At 39.3% G+C, this 26615-nt stretch overlaps 1 protein-coding gene across 1 annotated transcript in view; it reads left to right on the top strand.

The window, feature by feature from the left end:
• The window catches only part of MFSD2B (MFSD2 lysolipid transporter B, sphingolipid), a 312518-nt gene that overhangs the window by 14959 nt on the left and 270944 nt on the right, over positions 1 to 26615 (top strand). The window contains exon 2 of the mRNA XM_053709634.1: positions 21109 to 21231. Coding sequence (XP_053565609.1) covers positions 21109 to 21231 — 123 coding nt within the window. The remainder of the gene's footprint in view (positions 1 to 21108; positions 21232 to 26615) is intronic.

Below are 26615 nucleotides of genomic sequence, written 5' to 3'. Positions count from 1 at the left end.
TCTGCAGTAATTGCTAAGGAATGGGATAGATTGGGTAATTCATTTACTCCTTCTAAACGTTTTAAGCAATTATATCCTGTTCCGCCTGACAGATTAGAATTTTGGGACAAAATCCCTAAAGTTGATAGGGCTATTTCTACCCTTGCTAAACGTACTACCATTCCTACATCTGATGGTACCTCGTTTAAGGATCCTTTAGATAGAAAAATTGAATCTTTTCTAAGAAAAGCTTATCTATGTTCAGGTAATCTTCTTAGACCTGCTATATCATTGGCTGATGTTGCTGCAGCTTCAACTTTTTGGTTGGAAACTCTAGCGCAACAAGTAACAAATCGTGATTCTCATGATATTATTATTCTTCTCCAGCATGCTAATAATTTCATCTGTGATGCCATTTTTGATATTATTAGAGTTGATGTTAGATTTATGTCTCTGGCTATCTTAGCCAGAAGAGCTTTATGGCTTAAGACTTGGAATGCTGATATGGCTTCTAAATCAACTCTACTTTCCATTTCTTTCCAGGGAAACAAATTATTTGGTTCTCAGTTGGATTCTATTATTTCAACTGTTACTGGTGGGAAAGGAACTTTTTTACCACAGGATAAAAAGTCTAAAGGTAAAAACAGGGCTAACAATCGTTTTCGTTCCTTTCGTTTCAACAAAGAACAAAAGCCTGATCCTTCGTCCTCAGGAGCAGTTTCAGTTTGGAAACCATCTCCAGTCTGGAATAAATCCAAGCCTGCTAGAAAGGCAAAGCCTGCTTCTAAGTTCACATGAAGGTACGGCCCTCATTCCAGTTCAGCTGGTAGGGGGCAGGTTATGTTTTTTCAAAGAAATTTGGATCAGTTCTGTTCACAATCTTTGGATTCAGAACATTGTTTCAGAAGGGTACAGAATTGGTTTCAAGATGAGACCTCCTGCAAAGAGATTTTTTCTTTCCCATGTCCCAGTAAATCCAGTGAAAGCTCAAGCATTTCTGAATTGTGTTTCAGATCTAGAGTTGGCTGGAGTAATTATGCCAGTTCCAGTTCCGGAACAGGGGATGGGGTTTTATTCAAATCTCTTCATTGTACCAAAGAAGGAGAATTCCTTCAGACCAGTTCTGGATCTAAAATTATTGAATCGTTATGTAAGGATACCAACGTTCAAGATGGTAACTGTAAGGACTATATTGCCTTTTGTTCAGCAAGGGAATTATATGTCCACAATAGATTTACAGGATGCATATCTGCATATTCCGATTCATCCAGATCATTATCAGTTCCTGAGATTCTCTTTTCTAGACAAGCATTACCAATTTGTGGCTCTACCGTTTGGCCTTGCTACAGCTCCAAGAATTTTCACAAAGATTCTCGGTGCCCTTCTGTCTGTAATCAGAGAACAGGGTATTGTGGTATTTCCTTATTTGGACGATATCTTGGTACTTGCTCCGTCTTTACATTTAGCAGAGTCTCATACGAATCGACTTGTGTTGTTTCTTCAAGATCATGGTTGGAGGATCAATTTACCAAAAAGTTCTTTGATTCCTCAAACAAGGGTAACCTTTCTGGGTTTCCAGATAGATTCAGTGTCCATGACTTTGTCTTTAACAGACAAGAGACGTCTAAAATTGATTACAGCCTGTCGAAAACTTCAGTCTCAATCATTCCCTTCGGTAGCCTTATGCATGGAAATTCTAGGTCTTATGACTGCTGCATCGGACGCGATCCCCTTTGCTCGTTTTCACATGCGACCTCTTCAGCTCTGTATGCTGAACCAATGGTGCAGGGATTACACGAAGATATATCAATTAATATCTTTAAAACCGATTGTTCGGCACTCTCTAACGTGGTGGACAGATCACCATCGTTTAATTCAGGGGGCTTCTTTTGTTCTTCCGACCTGGACTATAATTTCAACAGATGCAAGTCTCACAGGTTGGGGAGCTGTGTGGGGATCTCTGACGGCACAAGGAGTTTGGGAATCTCAGGAGGTGAGATTACCGATCAATATCTTGGAACTCCGTGCAGTTTTCAGAGCTCTTCAGTTTTGGCCTCTTCTGAAGAGAGAATCGTTCATTTGTTTTCAGACAGACAATGTCACAACTGTGGCATACATCAATCATCAAGGAGGGACTCACAGTCCTCTGGCTATGAAAGAAGTATCTCGAATTTTGGTTTGGGCGGAATCCAGCTCCTGTCTAATCTCTGCGGTTCATATCCCAGGTGTAGACAATTGGGAAGCGGATTATCTCAGTCGCCAAACGTTGCATCCGGGCGAATGGTCTCTTCACCCAGAGGTATTTCTTCAGATTGTTCAAATGTGGGGGCTCCCAGAGATAGATCTGATGGCCTCTCATCTAAACAAGAAACTTCCCAGGTATCTGTCCAGATCCCGGGATCCTCAGGCGGAGGCAGTGGATGCATTATCACTTCCTTGGAACTATCATCCTGCCTATATCTTTCCGCCTCTAGTTCTTCTTCCAAGAGTAATCTCCAAGATTCTGAGGGAATGCTCGTTTGTTCTGCTAATAGCTCCGGCATGGCCTCACAGGTTTTGGTATGCGGATCTTGTCCGGATGGCATCTTGCCAGCCATGGACTCTTCCGTTAAGACCAGACCTTCTGTCACAAGGTCCTTTTTTCCATCCGGATCTGAAATCCTTAAATTTAAAGGTATGGAGATTGAACGCTTGATTCTTGGTCATAGAGGTTTCTCTGACTCCGTGATTAATACTATGTTACAGGCTCGTAAATCTGTATCTCGAGAGATATATTATAGAGTCTGGAAGACTTATATTTCATGGTGTCTTTCTCATCATTTTTCTTGGCATTCTTTTAGAATACCGAGAATTTTACAATTTCTTCAGGATGGTTTGGATAAGGGTTTGTCCGCAAGTTCTTTGAAAGGACAAATCTCTGCTCTTTCTGTTCTTTTTCACAGAAAGATTGCTATTCTTCCTGATATTCATTGTTTTGTACAAGCTTTGGTTCGTATAAAACCTGTCATTAAGTCAATTTCTCCTCCATGGAGTTTGAATTTGGTTTTGGGAGCTCTTCAAGCTCCTCCGTTTGAACCTATGCATTCATTGGACATTAAATTACTTTCTTGGAAAGTTTTGTTCCTTTTGGCCATCTCTTCTGCTAGAAGAGTTTCTGAATTATCTGCTCTTTCGTGTGAGTCTCCTTTTCTGATTTTTCATCAGGATAAGGCGGTGTTGCGAACTTCTTTTGAATTTTTACCTAAAGTTGTGAATTCCAACAACATTAGTAGAGAAATTGTGGTTCCTTCATTATGTCCTAATCCTAAGAATTCTAAGGAGAAATCATTGCATTCTTTGGATGTTGTTAGAGCTTTGAAATATTATGTTGAAGCTACGAAATCTTTCCGTAAGACTTCTAGTCTATTTGTTATCTTTTCCGGTTCTAGGAAAGGCCAGAAAGCTTCTGCCATTTCTTTGGCATCTTGGTTGAAATCTTTAATTCATCTTGCCTATGTTGAGTCGGGTAAAATTCCGCCTCAAAGAATTACAGCTCATTCTACTAGGTCAGTTTCTACTTCCTGGGCGTTTAGGAATGAAGCTTCGGTTGACCAGATCTGCAAAGCAGCAACTTGGTCCTCTTTGCATACTTTTACTAAATTCTACCATTTTGATGTATTTTCTTCTTCTGAAGCAGTTTTTGGTAGAAAAGTTCTTCAGGCAGCGGTTTCAGTTTGAATCTTCTGCTTATGTTTTTTGTTTAACTTTTATTTGGGTGTGGATTATTTTCAGCAGGAATTGGCTGTCTTTATTTTATCCCTCCCTCTCTAGTGACTCTTGTGTGGAAAGATCCACATCTTGGGTAGTCATTATCCCATACGTCACTAGCTCATGGACTCTTGTTAATTACATGAAAGAAAACATAATTTATGTAAGAACTTACCTGATAAATTCATTTCTTTCATATTAACAAGAGTCCATGAGGCCCACCCTTTTTTGTGGTGGTTATGATTTTTTTGTATAAAGCACAATTATTCCAATTCCTTATTTTATATGCTTCGCACTTTTTTTCTTATCACCCCACTTCTTGGCTATTCGTTAAACTGATTTGTGGGTGTGGTGAGGGGTGTATTTATAGGCATTTTAAGGTTTGGGAAACTTTGCCCCTCCTGGTAGGAATGTATATCCCATACGTCACTAGCTCATGGACTCTTGTTAATATGAAAGAAATGAATTTATCAGGTAAGTTCTTACATAAATTATGTTTTGCGGGGCATTGCCCCAAAGTAATCAGCTCTTTTACCTGTAAAAAAAAATTACAAACCCCCCCAACATTAAAACCCACCACCCACACAACCAACCCTACTCTAAAACCCACCCAATCCCCCCCTTAAAAAAACCTATCACCAACCCCTTGAAGATCACCTTACCGTGAGAAGTCTTCACCCAACCGGGCCGAAGTCCTCAACGAAGCCGGCAGAAGTGGTCCTCCAGACGGGCAGAAGTGGTCCTCCAGATGGGCAGAAGTCTTCATCCAGACGGCATCTTCTATCTTCATCAATCCGGCGCGGAGCGGCTCCATCTTCTAGACATCCGACGTGGAGCATCCTCTTCATCCGACGTCTTTTTGAACAATGATGGTTCCTTTAAGTGATGTCATCCAAGATGGCGTCCCTTCGATTCCGATTGGCTGATAGAATTCTATCAGCCAATCGGAATGAAGGTAGGAAAAATCATATTGGCTGATGCAATCAGCCAATAGGATTGAACTTCAATCCTATTGGCTGATCCAATCAGCCAATAGGATTGAGCACGCATTCTATTGGCTGATTGGAACAGCCAATAGAATGCAAGCTCAATCCTATTGGTTGATTGGATCAGCCAATAGGATTGAACTTCAATCCTATTGGCTGATTGCATCAGCCAATAGGATTTTTCCTACCTTAATTCCGATTGGCTGATAGAATTCTATCAGCCAATCGGAATTGAAGGGACGCCATCTTGGATGACGTCACATAAAGGAACCGTCATTGTTCAAGAAGACGTCAGTATTAGCCCTAGAGACAACTTTAAGGGACAGTCTACACTCTAAAATAATAAAACAAAACAAGTTTCTTGCAGCGGTTCCTTCACATTGCTGATTTCAGTATGTTGCTTAAAATGCAAATCCTATAACATTTGTGACAATCTGAAAATGGCCTCCTGACTCCTCCCACCTATTACGTGTCTCGATGGATATGTAACGATATAGCCAATCATGATCGATTTGTGAATGTGCATATGCGCTGTTACTACAAACAAGTGTTGCTGCTTAACAATTCCCTTTGACATGAGATATAAAAAGAAATATGTTTTTATGAATAAATAGAACATATTCTGCTTTGTGAAGAACATTGGAAAGTGAGTTATTAATATTTCATGTCAGGTTAGCGCACTTAAGAAAATGCAATCGGGTTTGTGCGACCTGTTGGGTGTTATTTTTCCCCCAAAACTTTGCACTCTCCATTAAAGTTTATGGGAGAGTACATTAATGAGGTCTCAATATAGTAACTTCAGCATTTTGTGTGTGACGGGTAAGTGCACAAGCAAAACTTTTTGCTTTCAACTTGCAATATGCCCAGTAACCAACACATGCAAAAATCCAAAGTCGAGTGCAGTTAGCACGTGAGTGGGAATGATTAATATCACTCCACTCATAATCTAGCCCTGGATAGGAAAACAGTAACATATAAACATATATTTTGATTGCAGATAAAAACAATAGACCCAGTAAGTCTGCCCATAATTTTCTATAAACTTAACGGGACATGAAATCCAAAATATTTCTTTTATGATTCAGATAGACCATACAGTTTTACAATTTCCCTTTTACACTTATTACCAAATTAGCTTCACTATCTTGAGTTTAAAAGAGCTTTGATCAAGGTGTTTAAAAAGCAAACCTGCACTTCTGGGTTTCTGGGCCAGGGTGACATCACTGGTATCCCCAAATCTTTTATTTGTGAATCTTTAAAACTACATAAAGTTGACATTTCGGCTATAGGTATAGCCTTTATCAAGACATCACCAAATACATATTGTTGTAGCAATGTTTCAGAATTCCATGACAGCTATTCAGAAAGCGTGACTTACTATTCCATATGATAGCCACTCTTTCAGGAGAGCGGTCATGGCGTTCTGAGATATCGTTATAACAATATTTGTATTTGATGATGTTTTGATAAAGGCTATACCTAAAACATCAACTTTATGAAGTTTTAAGGATTCACAAATAAAAGATTTTTTTTATTAAAGACTTGTGAGTGCCCTCATATCTATGAACTATTCAGCATTTATGGATAGGATGGATGAAAAAAATGATAATACCCTTCCTTATAAATCACATTAATATAGTGGGTATTGAAAATAATCACCCCCTTGAACATAATGACATTTTGTTGCTTTGCAGCCTGAAATAAAGACAGACACAGTTTTTGTTTATCCAGTTATAATTACGCAGTGCAACTTATAACATCCAAGTGAAAGATATAACACCAACATGTCAGGCAAAAATAAAGACAATTCAAAAACACAATCACTGAGTTGCAAAAAGGATCACCCCCTTGTGGCAGTAATTTGTTGAACCGCCTTTTGCTTTAATTACAGCCTTTAATCTGTTGGAATATGCCTCTACTAACTGCACATCTAGACTGTGCAATATTTGCCCACTCTTCTTTGCAGAACTGCTCCAGTTCCATTACATTTGGTGTTGACTGTTTGTGGACTGCAGTCTTCAAGTCATGCCACAGATATTCAATTGGGTTTAAGCATGGGCTCTGACTAGGCCATGCAAGGGCATTCACCTTTTTCTCCTTCACATTTTTGCTGTGTGCTTTGGGTCATTGTCATGTTGGAAGGTAAACCTTCATCCCATGGACAACTTCCTGGCAGAGGGCAGCAGATTTTCCTTAAGAATTTGATGGTATTTTGCCCCATCCATTATTCCTTCTATCCTAACAAGTACTCCAGTGCCTGCTGCAGACATATAGTTTGCTGTTGAGGCCAAATTATTTAATTTTAGTCTCATCTAACAATAACACCTTTTTCCATATGGCCTCGGAATCTCTTAGGTGTGTTATGGCAAAGCTCAGTCATGACTGCATGTGGCCTTTCTTGAGAAGTGGCTTTTTTCTTGCAACCCTCCCATACAAGCCACATTTGTGGAGAATTGGTGATATTGTTATCACATGCACACAATGACCACTCTTTGTCATATATTCCTGCAACTGCTTCAGAGTTGCTGTGGGCCTCTTGGTAGCCTCTCTGACCAGTTTCCTCCTGGCTCTTTCATCCAGTTTGGAGCGACGTCCTGATCCAGAGAGTGTCTGTGTTGTACCAAATACCTTCCACTTCTTAATAATAGACTTTACTGTGCTTCTAGGCATTGATAAAGCCTTTGATATTTTCTTGTATCCATCTCCTGACTTGTGCCTGTCCACAACATTATCCCGGAGATCTTTTTGACAGTGCCTTGCCACCCATAGTTGATTGTTTGGGACTGAGATGCTCCAGGAGAGCTCTTTTCATGCTGAGGGTGATCATTTTTGCAACTTAGTGATTCTGATTTTGAATTGTCTTTATTTTTGCCTGACATGTTGGTGTTATATCTTTCACTTGGATGTTAAAAGTTGCACTGAGTAATTACAACTGGATAAACATGCGTCAAAGCAACAAAATGTGATTATTTTCAAGGGGGTAATTCTTTTCAATACCCACTGTATGTGTGTTAAAATTGGCACATTTACAATAGAATTTTTTAAAAGGGGTGAATGACTTAAAATTAATATTTGTAAGTGCTTGTTAAAGGACCACTCAATGCAGTAGAATTTACACAATTACCATGTACATAATATAAAGACAATGCAATAACACTTACTCTGAATTTCAAATAAGCAGTAGATTTTTTCTGACAAATTTATTTTTTTCTCCCATTTTCCAGCCCCCTGTGTCAAGTGACAGACATCAGCCAATTACAGCCTAGTATACATATACCCTGTGAGCTTGTGCACCTGCTCAGTAGGATCTTGTTCCCTAGACAGTGTGCATATAAAAAGACTGTGCACAATTTGATAATGGAAGTAAATTAGAAAGTGTCTTAAAACCGCTGCTCTATCTGAATCATAAAAGTTTATTTTGACTTGAGTGTCCCTTTAAGTGTGGTAGAGAAGTAGAGCGTGTGAATTTGCTTAGTAATGTGAATCCTCAGAGATGCATCTGGGAGACCAATTCCTGGAGATATCTTAGTCAGTCCCCTTATCAGTAAACTGCAGCCCCAGCCCTGTGACACACACAGCCCTTTCCCTGACTGGCCCTGTCAATCAACTGCTCATCTGATGGTGGTTCTGAGTGATAATGCTATGGGTAACTATAAACTGTTTCCTGACACAATTAGTTTCTCAGAACGTGTTTACAGTGTGCAGTTATTGATTTGCATTGTCTATTGCATGCAATATTGTTAGTATCAAACAGAACTGGTTTGCTTTACAGTTTTGTTTATCCCATAGCTTTGTCACCTCACCCATTTGTATTAATTACATAGCCCTACTTATACTGCATCTCTGTATGTGCTTTCATTACATATCCCTATCTATCCTGTATCTCTTTATGTGTGTTCAATACATATCCCTATCTATCATGTATCTCTTTATGTGTGTTCATTACATATCCCTATCTATCCTGTATCTCTTTATGTGTGTTCAATACATATCCCTATCTATCATGTATCTCTTTATGTGTGTTCATTACATATCCCTATCTATCCTGTATCTCTTTATGTGTGTTCAATACATATCCCTATCTATACTGTGTTATGTGCGTTCATTACATATCCCTATCTATCCTGTATCTCTTTATGTGTGTTCATTACATATCCCTATCTATCCTGTATCTCTTTATGTGTGTTCATTACACATCCCTATCTGTCCTGTATCTCTTTATGTGTGTTCATTACATATCCCTATCTATCCTGTATCTCTTTATGTGTGTTCAATACATATCCCTATCTATCATGTATCTCTTTATGTGTGTTCATTACATATCCCTATCTATCCTGTATCTCTTTATGTGTGTTCATTACATATCCCTATCTATCCTGTATCTCTTTATGTGTGTTCATTACACATCCCTATCTATCCTGTATCTCTTTATGTGTGTTCATTACATATCCCTATCTATACTGTGTTATGTGTGTTCATTACATATCTCTATCTATCCTGTATCTCTTTATGTGCTTTTATTGCATAGCCCTACCAATACTGTATCTCCTCATGTGTATTCATTGCAATAATATTACTAACAATATAGGCAACCACTTACACAGGTAAATGATGAGTAAATGTGAGTCATTTTGTTGCTCTTTTTACTATATGGACGAATAAAGGAATGTTTTTATTAATATTGTGTAAGTGGTTGCCTATATTGTTAGTAATATTATTACTTTTGAAACACTTCATGTTCATGTTCTGCTCAATGAGAGCGTGATTGTTAGCCTATGAATCTGGCTAATGAAGTGGCCCAACATTGGGTATTTCTGTTGTACAATTACAGACACTTTGTGCGTGTTTTGGACTGATCTATTTATTGATTACATTGTAACCTTCTGTCTAAGATTTAAAAAGAAGAGAGGATTCTGTTATTAGTCCTATACACCAGTCAAATGTTCTAACGGCTTACAACATTGTTAAATACAGTGATGAACACAGCGTGTTATACCTGAATGAACACAGTTGTTCTCTACAGATAAGTGGTGTTTTTTTACACACTCTACACTTAAAACGTCTAAACCACTGCATCTAAATGTAACTGTTTTGTCCTCTGTCATTGAAAAAGAAACAGAACACAGAAACATAGAATTTGCTGTTACATAAGAATCAAAAAGGCCCAACAAGTCTACCCATATTACATTACTGTTTTCTTAGGATAGCCTTTTGCATGTCCCAGGCATTTTTTAATTTCTTTACAATCTTTCTGCCAGATTACGAGTTTTGCGTTATGAGGGGTGCGGTACTAACTTGCATGTTATTGTCACCGCTCACTTACTTACAGCGCTGGTATTACAGGTTTTCCTAAACCCGGCGTTATTAGGCAAGAAGTGAGCGTAGAGCAAAATTGAGCTCCATACCGCACTCCAATACCAGCGCTGCTTAAGTCAGCGGTGAGCTGGTTGTACGGGCTCGTGCACGATTTCCCCATAGACATCAATGGGGAGAGCCGGCTGAGAAAAAGTCTAACACCCGCAATAAAGCAGCGTAAAGCTCAGTAACGCAGCCCCATCGATTCCTATGGGGAAACAAAATTTATGTTTACACCTAACACCCTAACATGAACCCTGAGTCTAAACACCCCTAATTTTACACTTATTAATCCCTAATCTGCCGCTCCGGACATCGCCGACACCTACATTATACTTATTAACCCCTAATTTGCTGCCCCCAACATCGCCACCACCTACATTATACTTATTAACCCCTAATCTGCTGCCCCCAACATCGCCGACACCTACATTATATTTATTCACCCCTAATCTCCCGTCCCCAATGTCGCCGCAACCTACCTACACTTATTAACCCCTAATCTGCAGTCCCCAATGTCGCCGCCACTATAATAAACATATTAACCCCTAAACCACCGCACTCCCGCATCACAAACACTAGTTAAATATTATCAACCCCTAATCTGCCGTCCCCAACGTCGCCGCCACTATATTAAATTTATTAACCCCTAAACCTTAGTCTAACCCTAACACCCCCTAACTTAAATATAATTAAAATAAATCTAAATAAAACCTACTATTAATAACTAAATCCTATTTCAAACTAAATACTTACCTATAAAATAAACCCTAAGCTAGCTACAATATAACTAATAGTTACATTGTATCTATCTTAGGGTTTATTTTTATTTTACAGGCAAGTTTGTACTTATTGTAACTAGGTAGAATAGTTACTAAATAATAACTACCTAGCTAAAATAAATACAAATTGACCTGTAAAATAAAACCTAACCTGTCTTACACTAACACCTAACCTAACCCTACAATTAAATAAATTCCCTAAATGAAATACAATTAAAGGGACAGTCTAGTATAAATTAAACTTTCATTATTCAGATAGGACTTTTAATTTTAATCAACTTTCCATTTTACTTTTATCATCAAATTTGCTTTTTTCTCTTGGTATTCTTAGTTTAAACTAAACATAGGTAGGCTCATATGCTAATGTCTAAGCCTTTGAGGGCTGCCTCGTATCACATGCTTTTTAAATCTCTTTTCAACACAAAGAGACAGAAAGTACACATGGGCCATTTAGATAACACTGTGTTCAGGCACATGGGGTTATTTAAGATTTAACACAAAACAATGCTAAATTTAAGACAATAGATAATAAACAGTCACAGTCATGTGATCAGGGGCTGGAAGAAGGTTCCTAGATACAAGGTAATCACAGAGGTAAAAAGTATATTAATATAACAGTGTTGGTTATGCAAAACTGGGGAATGGGTAATAAAGGGATTATCTATCTTTTAAAACAATAACATTTCTATGGTAGACTGTCCCTTTAACTAAATTCAAAACAATTAGCTAAATTACAAAAAATAACAAACACTAAATTACAGAAAATAAAAAACAAATTATTTAGGTAATGATAGTAATTTGTATTTATATTTATTTTAATTATATTTAAGTTAGGGGGTATTAGGGTTAGGGTTAGACCTAGATTTATGGGTTAATAAATGTAGGTAGGTGGCAGCGATGTTAGGGACAGCAGATTAGGGGTTAATAATATTTAACTAATGTTTGCAAGGCGTGAGTGCAGCGGTTTCGGGGTTAATATGTTTATTCTAGTGGCGGCGATGTCCAAAGCGGCAGATTAGGGATTAATAATTTAATTTTAGTGTTTGCCATGTGGGAGGGCCTCGGTTTAGGGGTTAATAGGTAGTTTATGGGTGTTAGTGTACTTTTTAGCACTTTAGTGTAGTGTAGTGTAAAACTCATAACTACTGACTTTAAAATGCGGTACCAATCTTGACAGGATAGGCTGTACCGCTCAATTTTTGGTCTCCCAGGACAAGCTCATAATACCGGCGCTATGGAAGTCCCATAGAAAAAAAGACTATACGGAAATTGCGTAAATTGTTTTGCGGTAAGGCCAAAAAAGTGTGCGGTGCCCCTAAATCTGCAAGACTCGTAATAGCAGCTGTAGTAAAAAAGCAGCGTTATGAGGGTTAACGCTGCTTTTTTACTCATAATGCAAGACTCGTAATCAAGCCGTTTGTATTTACCATGTCAATTGGAAGTTTGTTCCATGAATCCACCACAGTTTCTGTAAAAAAAATGCGTCCTCACATTTCTCCTGAATCTGCTACCCTCTAACTCAAGATTGTGACCCTTTTTTGGCATTTGTCACTTCATATATTTAAAGGTTTCTATTATGCCACCTCTTTCCCTTCTTTCCTCTAAACTATACATATTTTGGTAATAGAATCTATCTTTGTACGTTTTATATTTTAGACTGTGTACAATTTTAATAACCCTCCTTTGGACAGTTTCTAGTTTATTTATATATTTTTGAAGATATGGTCTCCAGAGCTGTACACAGGGTTCCAGATGTTGCCTAACTAATGATCTATAAAGTGGCATAATAACCTTGCTATTTCTGCTACTAATACCTGTCCCTATGCAACCAAGTATTCGACTGGTCTTACTGGCTGCACTGCTGCATTGTGCACCATATTTTAATAATAATTTCCAAGTCCCATTCCTCTTTAATTATAGTCAGTAATGTACGATTGAGACTATAATTGACCTTCAGAGTTTTTGAATACTATATGCATAATTTTGCTCTTGGTAATATAAAATTTCAGATACCATTTATTTGTTCAGTCCTCTTGTTCTTTAATATCAGTGTTCATTTGATCAACCACTCCTGGAACATTAACTCTGTTACAAATTTTGGATCATCAGCAAACAAGCAAACCTTCCACTGAAGCCTACTTCCAATATCACTTATGAACATGTTATAAAAAACAGGCCCAATAACTGACCCTTGGGGAACACCACTAGTAACTGACCCCTCATTGGAATGTGTATTTCATTAATTGAAACCCTCTGCCTTCTATCCTTAAGCCAGCATTCTACCCACTTAGCTATCTTAGGCCTAGATTTGGAGTTTGGCGTTAGCCGTGAAAACCAGCGTTAGAGGCTCCTAACGCTGGTTTTAGGCTACCGCCGGTATTTGGAGTCACTCAAAATAGGGTCTAACGCTCACTTTTCAGCCGCGACTTTTCCAAACCGCAGATCCCCTTACGTCAATTGCGTATCCTATCTTTTCAATGGGATTTTTCTAACTCCGGTATTTAGAGTCGTTTCTGAAGTGAGCGTTAGACATCTAACGACAAAACTCCAGCCGCAGGAAAAAAGTCAGTAGTTAAGAGCTTTCTGGCTAACGCCGGTTTATAAAGCTCTTAACTACTGTGCTCTAAAGTACACTAACACCCATAAACTACCTATGTACCCCTAAACCGAGGTCCCCCCCACATCGCCGACACTCGAATAATTTTTTTTAACCCCTAATCTGCCGACCGCCACCTACGTTATCCTTATGTACCCCTAATCTGCTGCCCCTAACACCGCCGACCCCTGTATTATATTTATTAACCCCTAACCTGCCCCCCACAACGTCGCCTCCACCTACCTACACTTATTAACCCCTAATCTGCCGACCGCAAAGCGCCGCCACCTACGTTATCCTTATGTACCCCTAATCTGCTGCCCCTAACACCGCCGACCCCTGTATTATATTTATTAACCCCTAATCTGCCCCCCTCAACGTCGCCTCCACCTGCCTACACTTATTAACCCCTAATCTGCCGACCGGACCTGAGCGCTACTATAATAAAGTTATTAACCCCTAATCCGCCTCACTAACCCTATAATAAATAGTATTAACCCCTAATCTGCCCTCCCTAACATCGCCGACACCTAACTTCAATTATTAACCCCTAATCTGCCGACCGGAGCTCACCGCTATTCTAATAAATGTATTAACCCCTAAAGCTAAGTCTAACCCTAACACTAACACCCCCCTAAGTTAAATATAATTGTAATCTAACGAAATTAATTAACTCTTATTAAATAAATTATTCCTAATTAAAGCTAAATACTTACCTGTAAAATAAATCCTAATATAGCTACAATATAAATTATAATTATATTATAGCTATTTTAGGATTAATATTTATTTTACAGGTAACTTTGTATTTATTTTAACCAGGTACAATAGCTAAAATAGTTAAAATAATTACAAATTTACCTGTAAAAGAAATCCTAACCTAAGTTACAATTAAACCTAACACTATACTATCAATAAATTAATTAAATAAACTACCTACAATTACCTACAATTAACCTAACACTACACTATCAATAAATTAATTAAATACAATTCCTACAAATAAATACAATTAAATAAACTTGCTAAAGTACAAAAAATAAAAAAGAACTAAGTTACAAAAAATAAAAAAATATTTACAAACATAAGAAAAATATTACAACAATTTTAAACTAATTACACCTACTCTAAGCCCCCTAATAAAATAACAAAGCCCCCCAAAATAAAAAAATGCCCTACCCTATTCTAAATAACTAAAGTTCAAAGCTCTTTTACCTTACCAGCCCTGAACAGGGCCCTTTGCGGGGCATGCCCCAAGAAGTTCAGCTCTTTTGCCTGTAAAAAAAACATACAATACCCAAGCCCCCCAACATTACAACCCACCACCCACATACCCCTAATCTAACCCAAACCCCCCTTAAATAAACCTAACACTAAGCCCCTGAAGATCTTCCTACCTTATCTTCACCATACCAGGTTCACCGATCCGTCCTGAAGAGCTCCTCCGATGTCCTGATCCAAGCCCAAGCGGGGGGCTGAAGAGGTCCATGATCCGGATGAAGTCTTCTATCAACGGCATCTTCAATCTTCTTTCTTCCGGATCCATCTTGCAGACCTCCGACGCGGAACATCCTGCTGGCCCGACGGACTAACGACGAATGACGGTTCCTTTAAGGGACGTCATCCAAGATGGCGTCCCTCGAATTCCGATTGGCTGATAGGATTCTATCAGCCAATCGGAATTAAGGTAGGAATATTCTGATTGGCTGATGGAATCAGCCAATCAGAATCAAGTTCAATCCGATTGGCTGATCCAATCAGCCAATCATATTGAGCTCGCATTCTATTGGCTGATCGGAACAGCCAATAGATTGCGAGCTCAATCTGATTGGCTGATTGAATCAGCCAATCGGATTGAACTTGAATCTGATTGGCTGATTCCATCAGCCAATCAGAATTTTCCTACCTTAATTCCGATTGGCTGATAGAATCCTATCAGCCAATCGGAATTCGAGGGACGCCATCTTGGATGACGTCCCTTAAAGGAACCGTCATTCGTCGTTAGTCCGTCGGGCCAGCAGGATGTTCCGCGTCAGAGGTCTGCAAGATGGATCCAGAAGAAAGAAGATTGAAGATGCCGTTGATAGAAGACTTCATCCGGATCATGGACCTCTTCAGCTCCCGCTTGGATGAAGACTTCATCCGGATCATGGACCTCTTCAGCCCCCCGCTTGGGCTTGGATCAGGACATCGGAGGAGCTCTTCAGGACGGATCGGTGAACCTGGTATGGTGAAGATAAGGTAGGAAGATCTTCAGGGGCTTAGTGTTAGGTTTATTTAAGGGGGGTTTGGGTTAGATTAGGGGTATGTGGGTGGTGGGTTGTAATGTTGGGGGGCTTGGGTATTGTATGTTTTTTTTTACAGGCAAAAGAGCTGAACTTCTTGGGGCATGCCCCGCTAAGGGCCCTGTTCAGGGCTGGTAAGGTAAAAGAGCTTTGAACTTTAGTTATTTAGAATAGGGTAGGGCATTTTTTTATTTTGGGGGGCTTTGTTATTTTATTAGGGGGCTTAGAGTAGGTGTAATTAGTTTAAAATTGTTGTAATATTTTTCTTATGTTTGTAAATATTTTTTTATTTTTTGTAACTTAGTTCTTTTTTATTTTTTGTACTTTAGCAAGTTTATTTAATTGTATTTATTTGTAGGAATTGTATTTAATTAATTTATTGATAGTGTAGTGTTAGGTTAATTGTAGGTAGTTTATTTAATTAATTTATTGATAGTATAGTGTTAGCTTTAATTGTAACTTAGGTTAAGATTTCTTTTACAGGTAAATTTGTAATTATTTTAACTATTTTAGCTATTGTACCTGGTTAAAATAAATACAAAGTTACCTGTGAAATAAATATTAATCCTAAAATAGCTATAATATAATTATAATTTATATTGTAGCTATATTAGGATTTATTTTACAGGTAAGTATTTAGCTTTAATTAAGAATAATTTATTTAATAAGAGTTAATTAATTTCGTTAGATTACAATTATATTTAACTTAGGGGGGTGTTAGTGTTAGGGTTAGACTTAGCTTTAGGGGTTAATACATTTATTAGAATAGCGGTGAGCTCCAGTCGGCAGATTAGGGGTTAATAATTGAAGTTAGGTGTCGGCGATGTTAGGGAGGGCAGATTAGGGGTTAATACTATTTATTATAGGGTTAGTGAGGCGGATTAGGGGTTAATAACTTTATTATAGTAGCGCTCAGGTCCGGTCGGCAGATTAGGGGTTAATAAGTGTAGGCAGGTGGAGGCGACGTTGTGGGGGGCAGATTAGGGGTTAATAAATATAATATAGGGGTCGGCGATGTTAGGGCAGCAGATTAGGGGTACATAGGGATAATGTAAGTAGCGGCGGTTTACAGAGCGGCAGATTAGGGGTTAATAATAATATGCAGGGGTCGGCGATAGCGGGGGCGGCAGATTAGGGGTTAATAAGTGTAAGGTTATGGGTGTTTAGACTCGGGGTACATATTAGAGTGTTAGGTGCAGACGTAGGATGTGTTACCGCATAGCAAACAATGGGGCTGCGTTAGGAGCTGAACGCGGCTTTTTTGCAGGTGTTAGGTTTTTTTTCAGCTCAAACAGCCCTATTGTTTCCTATGGGAGAATCGTGCACAAGCACGTTTTTGAGGCTGTCCGCGTCCGTAAGCAACTCTGGTATCGAGAGTTGAAGCTGCGTTAAAAATGCTCTACGCTCCTTTTTTGGAGCCTAACGCAGCCTTTATGTGGACTCTCAATGCCAGAGTTATTTTTATGGTGCGGCCAGAAAAAAGCCGGCGTTAGTTTTTCGGGTCGTTACCGACAAAACTCCAAATCTAGCCGTTAGCATTTATTCCAAGGCAGTACATTTTGTGAATAAGTTTGTTGTGTGGGACAGTGTCAAATGCTTTGCTAAAGCCTAGATATGCAACATCTACGCCTCCTCTCTGGTCTATTAATTTAGATACATGGTCAAAGAAATCAATTAGATTAGTTTGACATGGTCTTACAGCAGTGAAACCATGCTGTCCTTTGTCTTCTAAGTTGTTTGTCTGAAGGAAAGTCACAAGTGTTTCCTTTAAAAGAGTTTACATTAATTTCCCTGAAAAGAGCTCAAACTGACTGGCCTATTGTTATTAGAATCTTCCCTACTACCCCTTTTATAAGGAGGGACTACATTGGCAATTTTCCAGTCTTTTGGAACAACTCCTGTTAACAGTGACTGATGAAATAAATCAGCTAATGGAGTAGCTATTATGGATCAAAGTTCTCTTAAAACCCTTGGATGAATATTATCTGGACTTACAGACGTACTCACTTTTATTTTTTATAAAGCTCTTGAAACCTCTTCCTCTGTAAAAAGAAAAGTAATACTCACATTATTTAAAGTAACATCCCTTAATAGAATCCATCTCACCATCTTTACAATCTGTTGGAAAGACTGAACAAAAGTAATCATTTAGACAGTTTGCTATTTGTTTTTTCTCCTTCCACTACTCTATCATCAGTCTTGAGTCTTACTATCCCTCCATTAGAGTTGCTCTTTTCACAGATATATCTAAAGAAGGTTTTGTCACCGCTTTTTACAGATTGTGCTATTTTCTCTTCTGCATCAGATTTAGCCTCTCTGATTAACTGCTTTGCAACTTTTATTGGGTTCTCCATTTTTCCTTATCCTCTTGTCAGCGAGTGAGTTTGTATTTTTTTATAGACAGTCTTTTTTGTCTTTACTGCATGTGCTACTTCTCTTGAAAACCATATTGGTTTTCTTTTTCTTTTGTACAAACATGCGTAATACAGTGTTTATTTGCATCTAGAATAATAAGTGATAAAATATTCCCACTGGTCTTGTACTCCTGTAAACTGGGCCATCCCTTTTAGATATTAATTTAGGTATTTACCCATATAAGAAAGTCAGATGTTCTAAAGTCTAAAATTCTTGTTTTACAATGTTTGCACAATACCTTTGCCTGAATATTAAACTATACAGACTGATGATCACTCACTAGAGCCTAAGTTCTCACCCACAGACACTTCAGATATTAAGGGCTTGATTTTTCAAGCTATGGCGGACAGGGGCGTACATATGAGGTCAAACAGCTTCAAAAAAAATGAGGAGAACGAGGTTGAAGCAAAAAAGTCCAACAGATACAAGGCATCCCTGAGGAACAAAAAACGGACAAAAAAGAGATACAAACTGTGATCAACCTCTCTAAGTATGAACTTGAAAAACATTAGATTACCCTACTTGAGAATGGTTTTGGTTTCTCCCCTACACGGGACTTTTACCTATTCAAGACCATTACAGATGTTAATAAATTTGTTAGAAAAATTGTTCTTAAGAAACATTTCTTACCCCTTTGAAGTGTATCCATGTATAGTGAACCATTACTGTCACAGAATATGATTAACTCCGAATATTCAAACTCACAGAGACATACACAGAGCAGTGGTGAACTAGAGCAGTTATATGACTTGGAGAATTTAGATTCTCTGAGTCCTCAGAGTAACATGGGTCATATAGCACCGGAATGGACATTACAAGATGTCTGTGGTGAAAATGTTTTATTACATCTAGCAAATGAGTCAGCAAGAAAGGTTGATTCAATTGAGGTCCATAAAAAGGTTTACAGAACAAGAGTACCTTCTACCCAGTACATACTATGGATAAAACTATAGAAGCATTTCAGGAGAAAATATATAAACATCTGACCACTTTAAATGACAAAATAAAAACAATAATTATGATAAAATTTATGATAAAAAGACCCAGGGGGAATTTAATACCCTCCTAGAGAAAGGCCTTTAATGTCTAATGAAGATATAACAATTACTCCAGCCTACATGGGGGGTTCAATTGTCACAGGATAGTGTAGCATACTATGAGGAAGCCATGAAACAGCTAAATGACAGTGATACATATCAAAAGCTAAAGTATAATCCTACACGGATATATGAGAAACAGCTTTCCCATTTGGTAGATAAAGGTATAGAACTAGGCATTATGTATTAACATTTAATGCAATACTTGAGTCCCTTTAACCCAGTTATAGCAAGTTTTAGGTTGATCCCCAAAGCAATAAAAGCTTGAACTGTCCTCCGGGTATACCTATCATTCCAGGCGTAGGCTCCTTAGGAGAAGGTCTTTGTGAATGGGTGGACAAATTTTTACAACCCATTGTCCATCTATTGCCCAGCCATTTAAAGGATACCACACATCTTCTTCAAAAGATGCAAACGGTCACATGGACGGCGAAATACAGCTATCTCACAATTGATATGTAATCGCTGTACTCTTGCATCCCTCATCAGCTGGGTTTGGAGGCTATTATACTTTTCTACTTTTTCTAATGAACTAATAGTGAGCATACTGGATGTGCTTTCTTTTTTGCTTGCACCTAATTATTTTGGGTTTGGGAATGACCTCTTTCTCCATAGATGTGGGGCGGCAATGTGGGCAAAGTTTGTGCCCTCATATGCCAATCTCTTTTTAGGCTGGTGTGAGGCATCCTGAATCTTTGGAGGGGGTGTCAATTCTAGGATTGTGTTAATATGTCTGTTATATAGATGACCTACTGATTTTTTGGCAGGGCAACTTTGAACAAGCAGGCAGTTCTGTTGATTTTTCGAATGATAACACATGCAATTTGAAATGCACCTGGGAATATCATAATCATGAAATCAAGTATTTGGATGTCTTATTAAAGGGCAATATATGTCAGCAAGTAGTAGAAGTAGAACGTTACAAAAAAGAAATAACAGGCAACACTATATTGAGATTTGACTCTTGCAACCCCTCCCCCCATTTAAAAAGCTCAATTCCAAGAGGTCAGCTCATCCGAGTATGCAGGAATTGTACAACATTAGATTTATATGATAAGCACTCTCTAATGGAGATGAGAATGATGGTGAGGTTGATGGATAGGGATAAAGTATTAAAAAAATGGCAGAAAACCAAAATATAGAACATCATTTAACATTGAGTCTAAAGTGAAATTCATCTCTAATTACAGTAATCAATATGGAAAAATTGTAGATATCATACAAATTTTTTTTTAAACATTTTACAAACTGATCCCACCCTTGATGTTATTGTCTCTGAATGTTGTTCAAACATTGCTGGAAAAGTGATCATTGTGGGAGATAAACTAATAACTTACGTATAGGACCCAAAGACCAAGGAATCAAAAGAATGCTGGTTACATAGGAAAGGTTGTTTTAGATGTGGAACAAGACCATGTAAAACCTGTCAAGTCATCAAAATTGGTGACACATTTTTTTTTTTACATTGGAATCTCTCCTCTAATTAATGAATACAATTTATAATGGGCTAGATTACAAGTGGAGTGCAGTAGTGTAGAGTGAGTTATCTTTTGTGTGACCTTGCACAAAATCTAGAATTACAAATACAGTGTTAAATATTCTTACTAAAGCCTCTTAACACAGCCAGAGTAATATCTGACATGATTATAATTCTCTCTATTATATGAGAGAATTATAAGGGATTAAAAATAAATGATATAAAATAATATAAGCACAAAAATAGAATTGCTATTGATTGCTCTCGAGCAATGTTAATACGCATTAATATTTTTGCTTTCCTATTCTAGGCCTGTTTTTTTTTTGACATTTTAACTGTTTAGATTTGTTTTTGTGTTTTCATTTCTGATTTTGTCATTTCTTTTTCAGGCTAGGAGGTCTAAACTGTCAGCCTTCAGCAAGATTTGTTACGCAGTAGGAGGAGCACCCAACCAAGTGGCAGGAAGTGCCTCTGCATTCTTTCTACAAATCTATTTGCTAGACGTAGCACAGGTACGTGATGTAACAACCTTCTTCAGCAAGCAGTGCAGGCATCAACCCCCTTACAGCTACATAGAGCTACAGTTCAGTGGGGTTAAAAGGACATGAAACCCAAAATGTTTATTTTATGGTTCATATAGAGCATATTATTTATAGCATATCATATCATTCAGCATATCAAATTTCCAATTTACTTCTAATGCCTAATTGTCTTAGTTTTCTTGGTATTCTTTGTTGAAAAGCATTCATAGGTAGGTTCAGGAGCTGGGAGCTAGATGCTGATTTGTGGCTGCACATATATATACCTTTCTCCAACATAGGTGTGTCCGGTCCACGGCGTCATCCTTACTTGTGGGATATTCTCTTCCCCAACAGGAAATGGCAAAGAGCCCAGCAAAGCTGGTCACATGATCCCTCCTAGGCTCCGCCTACCCCAGTCATTCTCTTTGCCGTTGTACAGGCAACATCTCCACGGAGATGGCTTAGAGTTTTTTAGTGTTTAACTGTAGTTTTTATTATTCAATCAAGAGTTTGTTATTTTAAAATAGTGCTGGTATGTACTATTTACTCTGAAACAGAAAAGAGATGAAGATTTCTGTTTGTAAGAGGAAAATGATTTTAGCAACCGTTACTAAAATCGATGGCTGTTCCACACAGGACTGTTGAGAGGAATTAACTTCAGTTGGGGGAACAGTGAGCAGACTTTTGCTGCTTGAGGTATGACACATTCTAACAAGACGATGTAATGCTGGAAGCTGTCATTTTCCCTATGGGATCCGGTAAGCCATTTTTATTACAGAGTAAATAAGGGCTTCACAAGGGCTTGTTAAGACTGTAGACATTTTCTGGGCTAAATCGATTCATATATAAACATATTTAGCCTTGAGGAATCATTTAATCTGGGTATTTTTGTAAAATAATATCGGCAGGCACTGTTTTAGACACCTTATTCTCTAGGGGCTTTCCCTAATCATAGGCAGAGCCTCATTTTCGCGCCGGTATTGCGCACTTGTTTTTGAGAAGCATGACATGCAGTCGCATGTGTGAGGAGCTCTGATACATAAAAAAGACTTTCTGAAGGCGTCATTTGGTATCGTATTCCCCTTTGGGCTTGGTTGGGTCTCAGCAAAGCAGATACCAGGGACTGTAAAGGGGTTAAAGATAAAAATGGCTCCGGTTCCGTTATTTTAAGGGTTAAAGCTTCCAAATTTGGTGTGCAATACTTTTAAGGCTTTAAGACACTGTGGTGAAATTGAACAATTCCTTCATACTTTTTCGCAATTGCAGTAATAAAGTGTGTTCAGTTTAAAATTTAAAGTGACAGTAACGGTTTTATTTTAAAACGTTTTTTGTACTTTGTTATCAAGTTTATGCCTGTTTAACATGTCTGAACTACCAGATAGACTGTGTTCTGAATGTGGGGAAGCCAAGGTTCCTTCTCATTTAAATAGATGTGATTTATGTGACACTGAAAATGATGCCCAAGATGATTCCTCAAGTGAGGGGAGTAAGCATGGTACTGCATCATTCCCTCCTTCGTCTACACCAGTCTTGCCCACTCAGGAGGCCCCTAGTACATCTAGCGCGCCAATACTCCTTACTATGCAACAATTAACGGCTGTAATGGATAATTCTATCAAAAACATTTTAGCCAAAATGCCCACTTATCAGCGTAAGCGCGACTGCTCTGTTTTAGATACTGAAGAGCATGAGGACGCTGATGATAATGGTTCTGATATGCCCCTACACCAGTCTGAGGGGGCCAGGGAGGTTTTGTCTGAGGGAGAAATTTCAGATTCAGGGAAAATTTCTCAACAAGCTGAACCCGATGTGATTACATTTAAATTTAAGTTGGAACATCTCCGCGCTCTGCTTAAGGAGGTGTTATCCACTCTGGATGATTGTGAGAATTTGATCATCCCAGAGAAACTATGTAAAATGGAGAAGTTCCTAGAGGTCCCGGGGCCCCCAGAAGCTTTTCCTATACCCAAGCGGGTGGCGGACATTGTAAATAAAGAATGGGAAAGGCCCGGTATACCTTTCGTCCCTCCCCCCATATTTAAAAAATTGTTTCCCATGGTCGACCCCAGAAAGGACTTATGGCAGACAGTCCCCAAGGTCGAGGGGGCGGTTTCTACTTTAAACAAACGCACCACTATACCCATAGAAGATAGTTGTGCTTTCAAAGATCCTATGGATAAAAAATTAGAAGGTTTGCTTAAAAAGATGTTTGTTCAGCAAGGTTACCTTCTACAACCAATTTCATGCATTGTCCCTGTCACTACAGCCGCGTGTTTCTGGTTCGATGAGCTAGAAAAGGCGATCGATAGTGATTCTCCTCCTTATGAGGAGATTATGGACAGAATCCGTGCTCTCAAATTGGCTAATTCTTTCACCCTAGACGCCACTTTGCAATTGGCTAGGTTAGCGGCGAAAAATTCTGGGTTTGCTATTGTGGCGCGCAGAGCGCTTTGGTTGAAATCTTGGTCAGCGGATGCGTCTTCCAAGAACAAATTGCTTAACATTCCTTTCAAGGGGAAAACGCTGTTTGGCCCTGACTTGAAAGAGATTATCTCTGATATCACTGGGGGTAAGGGCCACGCCCTTCCTCAGGATAGGTCTTTCAAGGCCAAAAATAAACCTAATTTTCGTCCCTTTCGTAGAAACGGACCAGCCCCAAGTGCTACGTCCTCTAAGCAAGAGGGTAATACTTCTCAAGCCAAGCCAGCCTGGAGACCAATGCAAGGCTGGAACAAGGGAAAGCAGGCCAAGAAGCCTGCCACTGCTACCAAGACAGCATGAAATGTTGGCCCCCGATCCGGGACCGGATCTGGTGGGGGGCAGACTCTCTCTCTTCGCTCAGGCTTGGGCAAGAGATGTTCTGGATCCTTGGGCACTAGAAATAGTCTCCCAAGGTTATCTTCTGGAATTCAAGGGGCTTCCCCCAAGGGGGAGGTTCCACAGGTCTCAATTGTCTTCAGACCACATAAAGAGACAGGCATTCTTACATTGTGTAGAAGACCTGTTAAAAATGGGAGTGATTCATCCTGTTCCATTAGGAGAACAAGGGATGGGGTTCTACTCCAATCTGTTCGTAGTTCCCAAAAAAGAGGGAACGTTCAGACCAATCTTGGATCTCAAGATCCTAAACAAGTTTCTCAAGGTTCCATCGTTCAAAATGGAAACTATTCGAACAATTCTTCCTTCCATCCAGGAAGGTCAATTCATGACCACGGTGGATTTAAAGGATGCGTATCTACATATTCCTATCCACAAGGAACATCATCGGTTCCTAAGGTTCGCATTCCTGGACAAGCATTACCAGTTCGTGGCACTTCCTTTCGGATTAGCCACTGCTCCAAGGATTTTCACAAAGGTACTAGGGTCCCTTCTAGCGGTACTAAGACCAAGGGGCATTGCAGTAGTACCTTACTTGGACGACATTCTGATTCAAGCGTCGTCCCTTCCTCAAGCAAAGGCTCACACGGACATAGTCCTGGCCTTTCTCAGATCTCACGGATGGAAAGTGAACGTAGAAAAGAGTTCTCTATCTCCGTCAACAAGGGTTCCCTTCTTGGGAACAATAATAGACTCCTTAGAAATGAGGATTTTTCTGACAGAGGCCAGAAAAACAAAACTTCTAAACTCTTGTCAAACACTTCATTCCGTTCCTCTTCCTTCCATAGCGCAGTGCATGGAAGTAATAGGTTTGATGGTAGCGGCAATGGACATAGTTCCTTTTGCGCGCATTCATCTAAGACCATTACAACTGTGCATGCTCAGTCAGTGGAATGGGGACTATACAGACTTGTCTCCGACGATTCAAGTAAATCAGAGGACCAGAGACTCACTCCGTTGGTGGCTGTCCCTGGACAACCTGTCACAAGGGATGACCTTCCGCAGACCAGAGTGGGTCATTGTCACGACCGACGCCAGTCTGATGGGCTGGGGCGCGGTCTGGGGACCCCTGAAAGCTCAGGGTCTTTGGTCTCGGGAAGAATCTCTTCTACCGATAAATATTCTGGAACTGAGAGCGATATTCAATGCTCTCAAGGCTTGGCCTCAGCTAGCAAAGGCCAAGTTCATACGGTTTCAATCAGACAACATGACGACTGTTGCGTACATCAACCATCAGGGGGGAACAAGGAGTTCCCTGGCGATGGAAGAAGTGACCAAAATCATTCAATGGGCGGAGACTCACTCCTGCCACCTGTCTGCAATCCACATTCCAGGAGTGGAAAATTGGGAAGCGGATTTTCTGAGTTGTCAGACATTACATCCGGGGGAGTGGGAACTCCATCCGGAAATCTTTGCCCAAATTACTCAATTGTGGGGCATTCCAGACATGGATCTGATGGCCTCTCGTCAGAACTTCAAGGTTCCTTGCTACGGGTCCAGATCCAGGGATCCCAAGGCGACTCTAGTAGATGCACTAGTAGCACCTTGGACCTTCAAACTAGCTTATGTATTCCCGCCGTTTCCTCTCATCCCCAGGCTGGTAGCCAGGATCAATCAGGAGAGGGCGTCGGTGATCTTGATAGCTCCTGCGTGGCCACGCAGGACTTGGTATGCAGATCTGGTGAATATGTCATCGGCTCCACCATGGAAGCTACCTTTGAGACGAGACCTTCTTGTTCAAGGTCCGTTCGAACATCCGAATCTGGTCTCACTCCAGCTGACTGCTTGGAGATTGAACGCTTGATCTTATCAAAACGAGGGTTCTCAGATTCTGTTATTGATACTCTTGTTCAGGCCAGAAAGCCTGTAACTAGAAAAATTTACCACAAAATATGGAAAAAATATATCTGTTGGTGTGAATCTAAAGGATTCCCTTGGAACAAGGTAAAGATTCCTAAGATTCTATCCTTTCTTCAAGAAGGATTGGAGAAAGGATTATCGGCAAGTTCCTTGAAGGGACAGATTTCTGCCTTGTCTGTGTTACTTCACAAAAAGCTGGCAGCTGTGCCAGATGTTCAAGCCTTTGTTCAGGCTCTGGTTAGAATCAAGCCTGTTTACAAACCTTTGACTCCTCCTTGGAGTCTCAACTTAGTTCTTTCAGTTCTTCAGGGGGTTCCGTTTGAACCCTTGCATTCCGTTGATATTAAGTTATTATCTTGGAAAGTTTTGTTTTTGGTTGCAATTTCTTCTGCTAGAAGAGTTTCAGAATTATCTGCTCTGCAGTGTTCTCCTCCTTATCTGGTTTTCCATGCAGATAAGGTGGTTTTACGTACTAAACCTGGTTTTCTTCCGAAAGTTGTTTCTAACAAAAACATTAACCAGGAGATAGTCGTGCCTTCTTTGTGTCCGAATCCAGTTTCAAAGAAGGAACGTTTGTTGCACAATTTGGATGTTGTTCGCGCTCTAAAATTCTATTTAGATGCTACAAAGGATTTTAG

Source organism: Bombina bombina, chromosome 4 (genome assembly GCF_027579735.1).
Source record: "Bombina bombina isolate aBomBom1 chromosome 4, aBomBom1.pri, whole genome shotgun sequence".
NCBI lineage: Eukaryota > Metazoa > Chordata > Amphibia > Anura > Bombinatoridae > Bombina > Bombina bombina.
This window is presented reverse-complemented; position numbering and strand designations above follow the sequence as displayed.